This window comes from Zootoca vivipara, chromosome 14, assembly GCF_965207765.1.
Source record: "Zootoca vivipara chromosome 14, rZooViv2.hap1.1, whole genome shotgun sequence".
In the NCBI taxonomy this organism is placed as follows: domain Eukaryota; kingdom Metazoa; phylum Chordata; class Lepidosauria; order Squamata; family Lacertidae; genus Zootoca; species Zootoca vivipara.
In genome coordinates, this window is record NC_142597.1 from 15,031,898 (window position 1) to 15,048,401 (window position 16,504).

General features: G+C 43.9%; 1 protein-coding gene across 1 annotated transcript in view; it reads right to left on the bottom strand.

The window, feature by feature from the left end:
• KIRREL3 (kirre like nephrin family adhesion molecule 3) overlaps nt 1-16,504 on the bottom strand; it is a 733,484-nt gene that overhangs the window by 243,094 nt on the left and 473,886 nt on the right. The window contains exons 3-4 of the mRNA XM_088657681.1: nt 14,508-14,657; nt 11,078-11,227 (exon numbers count right to left, since the gene is read on the bottom strand). Of these exons, the coding sequence (XP_088513807.1) occupies nt 11,078-11,227; nt 14,508-14,657 (300 nt within the window). The remainder of the gene's footprint in view (nt 1-11,077; nt 11,228-14,507; nt 14,658-16,504) is intronic.

Genomic DNA, 16,504 nt, shown 5'->3' on the forward strand with positions numbered 1-16,504 from the left:
TAGAAAGAAAATTCAAAGCAATGGTAGATATTAAGAGACCATATGAGAGCCAAGTTTTAATGCTTTTTTTTTTTTGCATGATTCTGAAATTGGCATCACACACACAAATACATACTCAGAGTTCTTCCCTAAATCTTTCTTTGACTTCAGTGTAGCGTTTGGGTCTAGTGAAAGACACTAAATATTGTTCACTAAATATTGCACCACCCTGGCACCTGGGCATGTTCACTTGGTCGCAAGTGGCCAATATCCAGGTGCATAATGTGCCTGGCGCCTAGTAAATTTCAAACGCTGCCTTCATTACATAGTTTTTGTTGCATGTTGAAGACACATCTCTTTACTCTGGCCTTTGACACTTGAGATATATGCTGTAGGATCCACCCTATTCTCTTAATTGTTTTTAATATTGTATTATTAAAATTCTGCAACCTGTCCCGACACCTCATGGTAAAGGGTGGGTAAGAAATACAAAAATAAATATTAACAACAACAACAACAACAACAACAACAACAACAACAACATATGCTCACCATTTGTGGAGGACCATTTCACCAATGCAATGCCATTCCCTCATGCCCAATTATTTTGCCCCTACTGCAAACCCATAAGAAGTTTGCACTTCCACATGCAGGATGCAAGGCCTGGGGAACACAGTTGACCCTGCTTTCCCCAATCAAATATTTGTGTTGCATCCAGAATCAGCCGTACTTTGAATAGGTCTACTCTAAGTATGGCTAACTATGTATCCCACCCTTAGAAAACATGGAACCTTAAAAAAAAAATCACCCAAAGGGTGATTTCATGACATTAAATGTTCTCTAATCTGAGAACATGAGTTTCAATTTCTCTCCTTGAAGTCAATGGGATTTAATGGTGTTCTGTTCTGGCAGGATTATTCCCACTGATTGCTCTGCTGCCGATTTAATGCCCACCCCCCAACCTGGACCCAGGGGCAGAGGAAGGGGGTGTGGTGGGTGCTGGTCACTCTGCATGCAGGCTCCGGGCTGCGTAAACGGTCCGCCCGCTGCCTCCTAGCCAGGTGTAGAGCAGCTGAGTGGGAGGAGGCAGGCAGACTCCAGAGGCCCCGTGGTGCGCCCTGCCCCTATGCGCGGCTTGCCCCGCCCCAGGCGCCCGAGCGGCTTCCTCCTCTGCTGCTCGGACCTTCCAAATTTCAGCATCATGAATCATTTGTGCCAATATTTTTGCTATGCATACTTTAATTGTTGGATAAACTAAATTCCTTTCATAAGGTTTCGTGAACCTTAAAATCCCATTAAGAGGTTGTTTGGCTTTCCTTATTGCAACAACTGAGGTCTGATTATCAGGCAAGCTGGTCTAGGAAGCACGTTATATACCTAAGGATGAGAAAGAAGAAGAGCAGCTCAAGTGGCTTCCTATTATTTTCCAACACATATTAGTTTGTTGATAGAGCAAATACCAAAATGTTGGCTTCATTGCGCAACAGGTGTTCACCTTCTGTTCTGACAATACACAAAATTGTCTTTCTAACTGAGGTCTCTTTTGGGATAATAATATCACATCATATGCATGGAATACAATAACCATCATTCTTAAGGCAAAAGCAAGTCACCAGTGATATTTTAGCTATTGCACATAGAAAGACAATTTGGGGGGGGGGGGTGTCCTGCAAACTTCCCTTGGCTGGTAATGAAAATGTGCAACTCAGAATTCCTTGCAATGTTACAGAGCTGCTGTTGAAATTATGGTGAGCTAATGTTGAAAAGCATGGGGGCCCTTAATGTTCCCAATTCCCAACCTTCAACTCCCCTCAATTTGACTCAAATGCTCCCTTAACCATCTAAAAGCAGCACCCAAAATGCTGTCATAGAAGGTGAGCCCAGGGCTGCCCCTAGTTATTTTGTGCATTGTCACAGACGATGCTGGAACTCACTGGTCATTCATTGCCATTACTTAAGGCTGCCTTAGCATGAAGACACCTTTTGCTTCCATCCATTTTTGTCACTGTAGACGTGGACAGATTTTCTCTCTCTCTCACTTTTGTATTAACTTTTCATTTCATGGAAAGCTCTCAAATAAACAGCATGAGCCAGCCCCACAGCTAAGCATTTTGAAGTCACATTGATTTCTACAGTAGAGGTCTAAGCACTTGCCTAAATGTCCCATCAATGGGACTTAAAAGGGCTTATCTTTGGCTGGATCATGCCCAGCCATAATAAATGTCAATCAATAGCCTTATTTCTAACTATATAGAATTAATTGAGAATAGCTGGCAGAAGAAAATACCATGCTTAGCTTTAGCTTTATTGCATCCTGTACAGATTCCATCCTCCTCTCGCCTGATGTCTCCCATCAGGTGTTCAAACACTGTATGAACAATGACCACCCTAGCCCATTGTCATAAGCATCAGGTCCCCTTTTTATTGCACAAACGGGTGACTGCAAGGCTCAGGCAGAAACAATGCCCCATGTTATTTGTCACCCCCAACCAAATAGTTATTATAAGTAACAGGACATTGAGCAGCTCAATTTATTCCCACTTTTTCTGTCTCTAAGTTTCCATCTGATATATTTATTATGAATTTTGCTATTATGAATTTTTTAATAATACTTTCCCCACACTTCCCAAATTTATAGAGTGGCTCTCAACATACATTGATTAAAAACCAAGTAAGAAGCAATAGCCATAATTCCAAAAACATATCCATAAAGAAAATAAAGAGGAAAGGCAGATATAAACCCAAATACCAAAAAGGAATCAACACCACAAATGATCAGATAAAAGCCCTGCTGGATAAATAAAGTATGTTTTGACCTGACATTTAAAAAATATGAAATATGGCATCTTCCTATGGGAGAGTTCATTCCACAGTTGGGTAGCCAGCAATGAAAAGACCTTCTCCTGCATTATCACCCATTTCACCACTGGAGATGGGCTCCTTTTGCAGATTTAAATATTGGGGATGTTTGTATGGGAGAAGTTGGTTCTTTAAATATCTGCCTGTGACAACTTCCCTCAATAAATATAGATATGACTGGCGTAATGTGGCAGGATTCAGGTGCTTTAAAATTAGGCACTCCCTGTCAGTAACACTTGAGAGATCTGATATTATTTGCATATGGTAGCATGTCACAATATACAGCAGCAAGGATTTTTAATAATGTGAAGGGGAAACCGCTGACCACTTATCCCTCAACCAGAAGATCAAAGTAATGATGAGGCACTTTGCATCGGAATTTAATTTGAATACACTCAATGAAGGTTAATGGATACTCTGATGAGGCACAAGACTTTGTTTCAGTCAAAACTCTTTACAGAGATAGTTAAGAACTAACTTTACTTATAAACCACACTTTAACGTGTTTCTGAATAAATTGATTTGTGTCAGGTCAGGTTCCAATTTTCAACTCTCCACTTGCTCTTGATTGGATAACACTCCGCCCAGCCCTGATAGGCTTCTGGGCCCATAGGAGGAGGTTGCACATTCTGTCCATCAAACACACACACACACACACACACACACACACACACACACACACACACACACACACCATTTAAAGCTTAAAAGGTTAATATTAGCACTTGGAATTGAGATTAGAATTAAACTGGTGGCCAGTGCAGATCATTCAACACTGCTGAGATCTTGATGACCACCAGCAAGTCCCTACACCAAGTGTCTCGGTGCCACATTCCAAACCAGCCAGAGTTTCCAAACAGTATGCAGACAGAGGCAGCCATTACAGTAATCTAATTCATGTACAATATTACCTTGACTCTTAGTAGCTTTTATATACAGTCGTACCTTGGTTCTGGAATGCCTTGTGACTCAAACGTTTTGGCTCCCAAACGCTGCAAACCCGGAATGGCCCTGCCATTTGCTGGTCCTGCTTCATTTACCCCATTGCCTGTTTAGAATGTGTCCTTGAATGCTGTCAATACCTTCTGCTTGCTTGGATGGTGGATGAAGAGGTGTGTGTAGAAACTAGCCTCCTGTAAAATTCACACTTACTCACTTAGGCTTCTTGCTCCACGTGGCATGTGCCCTCTGGGAGATTGCACAGAAGGAAAGGTGCCTCCCAGGCTGAAAAACCTCCCCCCTTACTCTAAAGCTGCCTTCCCAGTGTTGGAGGCTGCTCTGTTAGTGCAAATAGGGCACTGCCCCACCAACCACAGCTTGCCGTTGCCTGCCTGCTTCCTCACTTACAACAAGTCTATAGGGGTGGCACTACCTGTCGGCTTCCTCCTCCTCTTTCTTAGTCTCAGTCTTACCTTTCTAGAACTGAGAAGGGAGGAGGATGGGGACGAAACTAGAACTAGTTGGCTCTGGTTGTCATTGGATCTGGCTTCACCTACTAAGAACAGCAAGAGCTGTTCAACAGTGGAATGGTCTCCTTCAGGAGGCTATGGACTCTCCTTCCTTGGAGGTTTTCAAGCAGAGGTTGGATGGGCCATCTGCCATAGATGCTTTAGTTGAGATTCCTACATTGCAGGGGGTTGGACCTGATGGCCCCTTCCAACTCTACAATTCTATGGGTCTATGACTGTTGGTCTCCCCGCTTTCTCCCAATGAGCATCAGCCACAGCTGCTCCCCAGTGAAAACTCCCCAGTTAGAGGAGTTTCTGAACTGAGCTGTGGGTGGGTGTGTAGGTAAGTGAATAGATAGACATAAATATCTATTGTGGACACAGAGCTGCTGGTCTGTTTGTATGGCAGACTAGTTTTACAGCAGCCCTAGGTACACTTTTATTGGGCTGTATTCCCCCAGAATCATCCACAGCAGTGTCACTGCCTTCTATAAATGCAGCTGGGACCCCTGTAAATAAAGAGAAATCACCGGCACCGGGGGAGATGGCTGGTCTCATTACCAGTCACCACACGAAAGGAAACAAGGCTGACTTCATGAAGACAGACAATTCCCCTCTTGCTGACTCTGACATCTATGCTCTCTGCAACCTTCCCCGCCTCTGGCAAGTGTGTCATTTTCCCCACGACCGAAGTTCCATTATCCACTTTCATCTTCTTGTTTTATTGGCTTCCTGTGACTGTGTTAATAGCCCTTGCTTTGGACAAGCCCATGCAATAAGACCCCTCGGAGCATGCCGTATGGTGACAGGCAGGACACACAGTCATTCTGAACCAAGCGGCACACAGAAAAACACTTCCAGGTAACTTCCGTCAAGACTATTAGAAACTACTTATTTGTTGTTAATAGAATGCAAAGGCTCTTGTTCCTAGGCAGGATAATCTTATTGCTATAATTCATATCTTGGCTCATTGAGAAGGAAACCTGGAGGGAACAATAGCTAGTGGAGTGCATCTGCTGCGTCAGTAGTAGAAGGGAATGTATATTTGCATCTTGGAATATTAAAAGCGGCACCAGAAGCAAAAAAGCATAACTAGCATTGCACAGGGAAATCTGCTACACCAGCCTTCCCAACCTGGCGCTCCTTTAGATGTTTTGGGGGTACAATGTCCATAATCAAGATTGACTCTAGGGTTGGATTACACCAGGATGTAGCTCAGCTGGTAGAGCATAAGAGTCTTAATCTCAGAGTTGTTGGTTCAGGCCCCACATTGGGCAAAAGATTCCTGCATTGCAGGAAGGTTGGATTAGATGATCCTCATGATCCCTTCCAACTCTACAATTCTATGATTCTTTGATTCTACTGCAATGCACTCTATGTGGGGCTCCCCTTACACTTGATACAGAAACGGCAGTTACCTTGCCAGCAGGAGTGAGGGCCTGTGTGCAGATACACCTCTTCTCAGAGATCTACATTGGTTGCCCATTTGCTACTGGGCCAAGTGCAAGGTGTTGCTATTATTATATACAGCCCTTAACAGCTTGGGACCAGTTTGCTTGAGAGATCACCTTGCTACATATATGCCCAATCAGCCTGTAGAACTGCTACTGTTACAGGTGACACATAATATCTGTTCTACACTTGTAATAAACTGATCTTTAAGTGTGGAAACACCTACACTTTGGAATTCCTTGCCTACTGGAATCAGGCAGGCACCTTCTTTGTATTCTTTCTGCACCTTCTTAAAACATCTTTGTTTAGGCAAGCCCAGCCAGGTCTGCAGTGCAGCTGTCCCCTTTTTGATGGCAAGTATGCTTGATGTGATTGTACAAGTTTGACAGCACAGTAATGTACAACTACTGGCATATCCCTGCCTTTTTAAGTGTGATATCCTGTATAGCTTTTTCGAAGGACACCTAATCCTGCCCCCTACCTTAATTTTGTGCAGTGCAATACTGAAAATATTCTACTAGATACAAACAGCATGGCAGCTGCCCTCACGTGCCAATCTTACCCATTTGTTACTCTCTGCAAAGATGCAGATCACAAAGCCCAGAATTTTTAAAGGGGGCAGGGTGGGAGGAACTGTCATTTTCAACAGCTAGATTTCCTAAGATAACACTCCCTGAAGTAATTTCATCCTTTGCTTTATTTACACATTTGAGGGTCAACTCAAACATTGAAGGAAGCAGAAAGAGAAACAACAATCTTCAGAAGATCAAAGGTCCCTGGTTCACTATTCTTTATCTGAGGATAAGTGGCCCTGTAAACAACAGAAGATATTGCTGTGTTGTGTGGAGTACTGTACACAATTCCAGGAGAAAGGAACCCTATGACCTGTAAGAATCACACTGGATACTACCTGGCTGTGACAAAATAACGTCTATAGCTGTTGTGAATAGCAAAAGAACTTAGCAAATGGTTAGGGCGCTCTTGCAGCAAAAAAATCTAATGCTATTCTAGGCATCAACAGAAGTCAAGCATCCTGATCAAGTGAAGGAACAGTATCACTCTGTTCTGCCTTGGGCAGACCACACCTGGAGTACAGTGTCCATTTCTCGGCACCACAATTTAAGAAAGCTGTTGACAACCTGGAATGCGTGCAGAGGAGGACAATCAAGATGATCAAGGGTCTGGAAACCAAGCCTTATGAGGAACGGTTGAAGGAGCTGGGTATGTTTAGCCTGGAAAAGAGGAGACTGGGAAGAGAGATGATAGCCATCTTCAAATATCTTAAGGGCTGTCACAGGAAAGATGGAACAATCTTTTTATGTAACTGGCAGATGGAAAATTAGAAATTGTTGTTGTTGTTGTTACTACTACTACTACTACTACACAGGGACCCAGGTGGCGCTGTGGTTAAACCACTGAGCCTAGGGCTTGCTGATCAGAAGGTCGGCGGTTTGAATCCCTGTGACGGGGTGAGCTCCCGTTGCTTGGTCCCAGCTCCTGCCAACCTAGCAGTTCGAAAGCACATCAAAATGCAAGTAGATAAATAGGAACCGCTACAGCGGGAAGGTAAACGGCTCTGGTTTGCCAGAAGCGGCTTTGTCATGCTGGCCACATGACCTGGAAGCTATACGCCGGCTCCCTCGGCCAATAATGCGAGATGAGCGCGCAACCCCAGAGTCCTAATGGTCAGGGGTCCCTTTACCTTTACTACTACTACTACTACTACTACTACTACTACTACTACTACTATAGGCTTCTTTCCTTTTTCCTTTCCTTTCCTTTTGCTATGTTTGGGACCTCTGTTTGGGGCCTTTATTAAGGTCCTGGGATTGTGTACTCATGTGGGTGGTAGATGGTTGATGGGTGGTCCTGGGTGGGAGACAGGGTAATGTTGGTCTCCCAGGGTGAGAGGCTGAGAGGAGAAAGGAAGGACCCCTGTTGAGAGCTGGGAGGGGCTGATACCTTCTATGGGTGGTGGGAGTTGAGAATTGCCTTTAGGAAAAGTCTCCGTATTTTTCTTACTCTGTATTTTTTGTATCTGTTTTCCTATTGTATTGTGAAAAGCTTACATAAAAATCTTACTTAAAAAAAAAGGAATGAAAATCCATCAAGGAAGTACATCTGACATTTGTTCATATAATGTGTGTGTGGGGGGGGGGGGTTAAGCCTGAAAATTATATGTAGTTATTTTATTCTACCGTGTTTTCCTGAAAATAAGACACTGTCTTATATTTATTTTTCCTCAGGAAGACACACTATGGCTTATTTTTGGGAGGTGTCTTATTCCAGTGGAAAGGGCTCCACACAGCGTGGCATGGCTGAGGGCAGCGAGCTGTTGCCAGGAGGCGCTGCATCTATGTCTTATTTTCAGGGTATGGCTTATATTGTGGAAATGCGTAGAAATCCTGCTACGGCTTATTTTATGGGTAAGTCTTATTTTCGGGGAAGCAGGGGATATAGCTTTGGTGTTTCCTTTGCATTGAAATGAATGTAAGTTACATAAGCAGTTATGGGAGGTACATGAGCTATGTTAAATAGCAGACAGTGAGACTAATAACTCAGTAGTTAGTGGAAAATGAACTGCAGTGGAATGGTAACAGCGCTGATCATGACAAATACAGGTGGGAATGGAAATTCCCAGCATCCAAGGAAGTGTGCCTGGCTACATCCCAGTTCAAGTGTTTTGAAATATGTAAAACTTCTTTCAATATTCCTTCCTTCCACAATGTGGCTCCACTTTCTCAGTTCTTTTATTATTTTGCCCATTTGAACATTGATGGAAACCTTAACGGGGTGGGGGTTGGACCGGTCATTTTGTGCTCTGTCCCCTTCACAATACTCTGGCTTAACTAATCAATCCCTTGCAGAATTTCAAATCTAGTCCTGAATAGCAAAACGGCATGGGCTTATAGAGGGAGGGAATGCCGAACAGCATGTGTAATGAAGTGACCAAATAATGAACCTCAAAAATAATGAAGTGCACAAATCATGACCTACCAGAGGCTGAACCAGCATGTAATGAACCGTCGAATAACAAGCACATGCTTCAACTAATTCTGGCAAAGAGGCTTTTTGAATCCAAACAATTATTTTGCTTCAAAACTGTACTTTCAGACACAGGGTTTCAATCAAATTCAAGGAACTGCTATAGTAGGGGCACCATTACAGACAAAAACTCGGACATTCAAGCATTATTTCCTTCTCAGGCAGAGCAAGGCAGAATGCTTTTTGTTGCAGTGTGGTCCACCTTCTCAATCTAAGTTACTTTGCTGTTCTGGATGGGAGAGGTACTGCCAGAAAGTGAATGGGAAGGAGCAATAATAGCTGATTCCGGAAAATGCAGCTGTTTGCTTAGGAAAAAGCCTTAAAAAGATCCATGATGGCCTTCTTTAACTTTGGGTCCCTACATGTTGCTGGATTACGATTCCCATCATTCTTGACCAGCTTGCTGGAGGTAATGGGATGATGGGATATGTGGTACAATGTATCTGGAGAGCAACACATTGGCTTCACTGACCACTTCTTTTTCCTTGGTCTCTGCTTTCCCCTTCTGCTGGCCACCACAATAATCCCTTTTAGGTTTCTTCTCCAATACCACAAGCAAGGTAGCTGCAGGTGAGTCATACCTAGAAATCTTGGATCTTGAAATCTCCATCTGGTACCCCTCCCATGGCAAGTGAGAAAGCAACAGCTTGAGCAAACCACCCCCTGTATTCCCAGCCCCATTCATTGGCAGCCTCCTTTCATATCTCTGTGATACAGAAGAAGAGCAACTCATTGGAATTATAATGAATGAATTTCAGCTGCTATTCTCTTTTTTCATACATACTCCGCTGATAAACGCTTTTCAATCATAATAACATCTCAGCTTTTAGTAGCTGCAGGGGGCTATTTCAGTGGTATATTTTTCTAGTGTGTGTTTGTACATAAATCATGCTTCTGCAAAAGCTGAGTTACACACCCCAAATCACCAGGAGTTGTTATAAATCTAAATCAGGCCAGTCAGACAAAAGAAATACTTCTTAATATACCTTCCCTCTCCCCATCTGCATACTTTTGTCAAGTGTAGGAGTGGGATGAGGGTTAGAGAAAGATAGAAAGATGGGAATCATACTTTTTTATTAGGACCTTTCCAGCAACATTTAGAAACCCTATTTCAATGAAATAAAGATACATCCAATCCCAAATAAAAGAACCAAATGGTTACTCGAGATTCAGAATCAGGAAAATAAGTGACTTGTTCCACTGCAGTTGGGTGACAAGTTACTTACACAAATCTGTATGCTTCCTTGTGCTCATGTTTGCACATTTATTTTTATTTAGAGAATATATGTTCCCTGCCTACTTACTAAACTCTTTGAGACAATTTACCATGGCTTGGATTCAGGGCTAAGGGGCTGGGTCCAATGCTAATTCTACTCAGAGTAAACCCATTGAAGATGATCAATACAGCTAACTTAGGGCCATTGACTTCAGTGGGTCTACACTGAACAGACTTACTTGGATACAACCACAAAGTTAGTCGAACTTAGTTCCCATTGAAATAAATGGGGCTTAAGTCATTAATAACTTGATCCATTGATTTCAATGGGAGTGAAGTTCAGCTAACTTAGACAGGATCCAAATCAAGGATTTTAAATTCTAGTAAGAGAGACAAGAGTGGCTACAGAAGGATGAAAGGTGTGCACAAGCACACAAACAAGCACACCCCGCCTCATCTTCAGATGTGCCTGCTACCACTTTGCTTCTTGCTCTCTGAGCCATGGAAGGTTTCATACAAAATGGCGGCTGAAGCAGCCCAATGGTTCTCCCTCACAGGGGCAGGACCTCCTCACCCAGACTCCTGCCACCTCTCAATGTGTTTGCAACTTAAACTACTTACATAGTCAACACTGCACTCAGAATGGAACTACATGAAATGCTAGGCATGTGCCTATAACTAGCAGCAAGCAGTCCCCTCCACATTTCCAGCCCTTCTTTGTATTATGACATCACCACAGGCTATATCCCCACACATCCCCATTCTGTAACAGTGCTTGATGCTGATAGAAAAATGGCATGCGTGAGATAACCTGGGTAACCAAACCAAAAGTGCCCTCCAGGTACTCCTGGACTCCAATTCCCATCAGCCCCACACAGAATGGGCAATCACCAGGGATGCTGTGAGCCTAAAAACACACTTCGTTTTTCATCTGCTGAAGAAACTCTCTTTTTAAGCAGTGCACATACTGTACATTCTTTCTGAATGAGCCTTTTAACTCATTTCAAGGTTAAGGAAGAAGAAGAAGGCGAGAGAGAAGGAACTGTGCAATTTTTCCAGCAAGAAACCACATTCTTACCGAGAACGGTCAGCCGGGCTGGTCTGGAACGGATGGCTGCTTGAATGGCCTGGCACTCATACAGTGCATCATCTTGGAGATCTGCTCTCAGGATCTTCAGGTGATGCTCCCCTGACAGATGGTCCCCCACAACCAAGTAGCGCGGGTAACCTTTGGGGTACAAAATGCAAAGAAGGAAAGAGCTGAAAAACAGCACACTGTTTGACCGAGTCATAGCAGGGTACTGACAGAGGGTGACCACTATGGGCTTCATCTCCCCAGTTACCTATAATGTCATAGGGGTAGAGACATCCCCCCCCAAAAAAGCAGCCCTTCCCAAGTTTGATGATTAATGAGCTGTGAAGCCAAGGCAGCTTGGCACGCTTTCCTGTTTCCCCCCCCCCCCTGCTTTGTTTTTCAAGCTATCAACAGCAGGATTTGCTCTCATGAACCGCAAGAAATACAAATGAAGGGTTTGTTTGTATTTAGCTAATTAGATGACTAGCTGAGCTGGTATCGCACAAGCAGGCAGAGACCCAGCTTGCTAAAGCAGACCCAGCAAAGTTAATTGCCAAAGTTGCTCAGAATGATACGTCAGCCATATTAGCTCCTGTTACTCATTTCCTGTTCTGAACTTTGCAGTGTGTGGCTATCTGAAGATATCCATAAATTTATCCATAAAGATAAATTCACAATCAGAGGAATGTAAAGTATGTGTGTGTTATAAATCCAGCTTGCTGGATGCTTCATATTCTGGAAATTGGAAACAGAGAGAAGCACCAAGGAAAAGGAAGGAAGGAAGGATAAAATGCCTCCCCTTATACCTTCTTGATATCATTCATTGGAACAGAGCTCAACTTTTGCAATGCTCTGAAGAAACGCCTCCCTGATACACCAATCACCTCCATGGGTAGAGTAAGAGAGTGCCTCACATCATTGCTCTGAGGCATGGAGAAGTATTCCCATTTTACAATAGACTCCTGAGGCCTAGAGAGAGTAAGGACTGGAATTTTTATCACTGGCAGGCATACAGGGGACTGAAATTCTGATTTGCACGACATGGCAAAACGACGTGGTGCTTAAACCTACAGAGGTTGCTCAATGTAGCAAGCCATGTATGTGTGCACATGTAGGGCAAGGGCAATTCCCTATGCCACTTCAATCACTGGATCTTAATACAGAGACAGGGGGATAGCTATACGGATAGCTGGAATAGATATCAGGAGGGGTAAGCCAGGTTAAAGCAATGTATGTTTTTAAAAACATTTTAACCAACTTAGAGGTTCTATTTACAATCAAGCAGTATATGTTTTAAGAAATAAGGAGTTTGTGGGGTGCAGAATACTTCTTGCATTTAATGTCAGTCTTTGGTAGAATATACATACCCTCAAAGAAGCATAGTAGCACAGCTTTCCCACTCTCCCAAAGCCCTGTTTGGATGCTCATCAGCATCACATGTGTGCAATCACATCAGTGGGAGTGGGGCTGAGGTGCCAAGCCCCTGAGTTGCCAAGCATGTCATATTTATACCGTGTAGAGCAGGCATCCCCAAACTTCGGCCCTCTAGATGTTTTGGACTACAATTCCCATCATCCCTGACCACTGGTCCTGTTAGCTAGGGGTCATGGGAGTTGTAGGCCAAAACATCTGGAGGGCTGCAGTTTGGGGGTACCTGGTGTAGAGCGCCCCCCCAATAAAATCTGAGGGCAAATGTTTGCAGTAATTGGTAGAGCATGAGACTCTTAGTCTCAGGTTTGTGGGTTTGATCCTCATCTTGGGTGAAAGATTCCTGCATTGCAGGGGGTTGGACTAGATGACCCTTGGGGTACCTTCCAGCTCTACAATTCTATGAGTCTATGAGTCTCCTCTACTTGTGGATAAAGCATTGCAGGGCTCTATATCACACCTTGAGCGTGCTCCCCTCCCTTGCATGATTGCTCACATTCATGTGTGGTGAATGCTTGAACAGGGTTTGTGTCTCCCTATATTCCAAAGCTCTGCAACAAAAATCACAGTGCTGGAAGAGAGGGAATCATTTCTTTGTTGGAACAATATGTGGTCCCTTCCCCCAGTACATGGAGGCAAGCATTGCCCAACTTAAAATAGACTAAGGGAGGCTGGGTCTGACAGCCTGTTAATGGGGACTGTGACAATGTGCTTCAGTTTATCCCTTGCTGTAAACTTCTGGGAGCCTGAGCTGTCAATGAAAGCACCCCTCGCATTCCAAGTTTTTACTGGAAACAATTCAGAGGCTTATGTTCTGAATGTCTTTCAGATGTTCATCAATAAAATCTAGGCCCTACCATGCACCATAGTCTCCAGGAGGACTAACAGGAACTATAAAATCTCTAGTTTCCTCCATCCCTGCCATGCATGCTGGGACCCTTTTACCACCGAGTTATGGCCTCTCCCTAACTTTTCATTTCACACACACACACACACACACACACACTTACTGCTCTAGCTAACTTTTTAGTGAAGCTAAGACTCACTCAGTTCCCCCTTTCAAATACTATTTAATACATGTTTAAGCTTCACTCATTGTTCCAACAACCCACCACCAAAATGGGCTGTTGTTTTCTTTTGCTGCATCTAATTTTCCAGATGCCATGCAAGTCTTTTGTGATTAGGGTTGCCAGACTCAATAGAGGACAGGACTTCTGTGCCTTTAATTGTCCTGCTCTCTTTTGAGTCTGGAAACCTTAAAGAGAAACCAGCAGACCCTTTGTTTCATTTCCAAGCAAAGGGTCTGCTGGTTTCTCTTTAAGGTTTCCAGACTCAAAAGAGAGCAGGGCAATTAAAGGCACAGAAGTCCTGTCCACTATTGAGTCTGGCAACCCTATTTGTGATCCCTGTTAGGTTCTATAACTTGATAATTGCAGTTGAGCATCACAGTCTGAACTGCTGTGGGACTTGCCCTGGTAACCTGAGGGGTGTCAGCCTGTGTGCCATCACCCACCTCTGGTCAAAGGAGGGAATGGCAAGGAAATAGACCACAGCAGCAAGGATGCCTATTTACACCAATAGGCATAGCTGCCAAGTTTTCGCTTTTCTCGCGAGGAAGCCTATTCAGCATAAGGGAAAATCCCTGTTAAAAAGGGATAACTTGGCAGCTATGCCAATAGGCCAGAACAGATCAGGGACTCAGCTACAATAGTAAAGAAAAAGCGTTTTGAATGCGTTATAAACATGCAACACCAGATGGCACTGGAGAGAGGTGAAAATTCTTTGTGATTTTCCATAGCGGGTTTTGTCTTTTGTCATAACAAGTTAATTTCTGACTTGCTGGCTATGCATTTGCCATTAGTGTTCTTCCTGTCTCCCTGCACCCCGCCTCACCCTGCCCTCAGCTTAACAGCAGCTGGAAGTGGTCAGTGTTTGTGTCTCAAGCCCATATGTCATAACACGTAACGGGAGCCGCCGCTGATGTAAGCAAATCTAGAAGGCTTACTTGAGAGATCCCGGCCTACACCGAGAGCAAGTCCATCTTTAATCCACAGCACAATGCCATTGTACTCTGGGATAGCACACAGCAGGGTCACAGGCTGCCCGGCAATCACTACCTGGTCCTGAGGTTGCTGGGTGAAAGAAGATGCTGGGCCTGCAGAAAGAGGAAAAAGGGGCGTAAATTGTCAATGCTGTTATTTATGAATTTATAAACTGCTTAATGCCACAATAGACATCTGAAACAAAACAAAACAAACCTCAGCAGCAATTATACAAGAATTGAAACACAAATATGTCCCTCAGCTTAACTTACTTCACAGGGTTGTTGTGGGGATAAAATGGGGAGAGAGACAACCACGCATGCCACCAGGATTTCCTTGGAGAAAAAGTGGGATAAAATAAAGTTCACTTGCTGCATCCAACTGTAGTCATTTTTAAACTTCTGAAGCCTGTCAAGGGTCCACCACCCCTAGATGGGAGAGGAAGAGGCACCGTGCCCACTGGCTCCAAAAATCCTGTTGTTCATTTACTGTTGGGGGTATAATGCCCTGCAAGTGTTCCGGAAAAACTGGGACATGCCATTTTTTATTGAGAGAGAATGGCGGCCATTTTGATTGCTGTGATCTCACACAATTTCACAGCACAATTTGCCATGAAAAAGCACTTCGATGGGGGAGGGAACATTGGTGAGAAATTACGCAATATCACAGACACCAAAATGACCACTATACTCTCAAACCCCCCCCCCCAAAAAAATGGGAAGATGGTATCTTGAATATTGGCTTCGAAGTGTTGGAGGGTATGGGGCATGTCTGTACAGCTGAGTGTACATTATATGCCTATGCTACCCCTGTGATATCACCTCATAGGACCTCTTAGGTTCAAGGCCTATATGGGCATCCGCCTTTGCATGATTAACAATTGCATGAGAGGGAAAGTGGGCAGGGACAATCAGCACTGCCCCCACTGTCACTTCCATTCTTGCCAGGAATTCCAACAACCATGTCAACAGAATTGGAACGAATGTCTGCAGTTCCCATCCTTGTCCAGAGAAGGGCAGTGATGTGCCTGGCATCCCCAGACCACCAGTTCAAAACACAAATCTGGACCTCTTCACAAATGTATGGAACGCGCAAAGTGGGGAATCTGGACTGTCTCCACATATTATCTCCTGCAATTCATCTGAACGCCTGAATGAAGGCTACATATGTATAAGTTGCAAACGCATAGGTGCAAAAGACAGGGCTCTCAGGTGAAACATGTAAAGAAAGAGTCCCATCTACTAAATGGTTTGCTCCATTTTTTTTACTATTGTTATTTATTAATAGGTGACCCAGGTGGCGCTGTGGTTAAACCACAGAGCCTAGGGCTTGCTGATCAGAAGGTCGGCGGTTCGAATCCCTGTGACGGGGTGAGCTCCCGTTGCTTGGTCCTAGCTCCTGCCAACCTAGCAGTTCGAAAGCACGTCAAAATGCAAGTAGATAAATAGGAACCACTACAGCGGGAAGGTAAACGGCATTTCCATGTGCTGCTCTGGTTTGCCAGAAGCGGCTTTGTCATGCTGGCCACATGACCTGGAAGCTATACGCTGGCTCCCTTGGCCAATAATGCGAGATGAGCGCACAACCCCAGCGTCGGTCACGACTGGACCTAATGGTAAGGGGTCCCTTTACCTTTATTATTTATTAATATTTATTAAATTTATATACTGCCCTTCATTCGAGGATCACAGGGTGGTTTGTGGTATAATAACAAAAGATACATAACATAATTAACAAGCTCCGTGATACTTTTGAATTGTTATTATTTTATTAAATCCTATACCGCCCTTCATAGTAACAATCAAAAACAATTACAGCCCCTCCCCAGTTTAAAAGGCCATAGATTGTTTAATTAGCCAAAGGCCTGGGGTGAGAGGAATGTTTTTGCCTGGTGCCTAAAGATATTTAATGAAGGTGTCAGGCAAGCCCTCCCCTGGGGAGAGCATTGCATAAGTGGGGA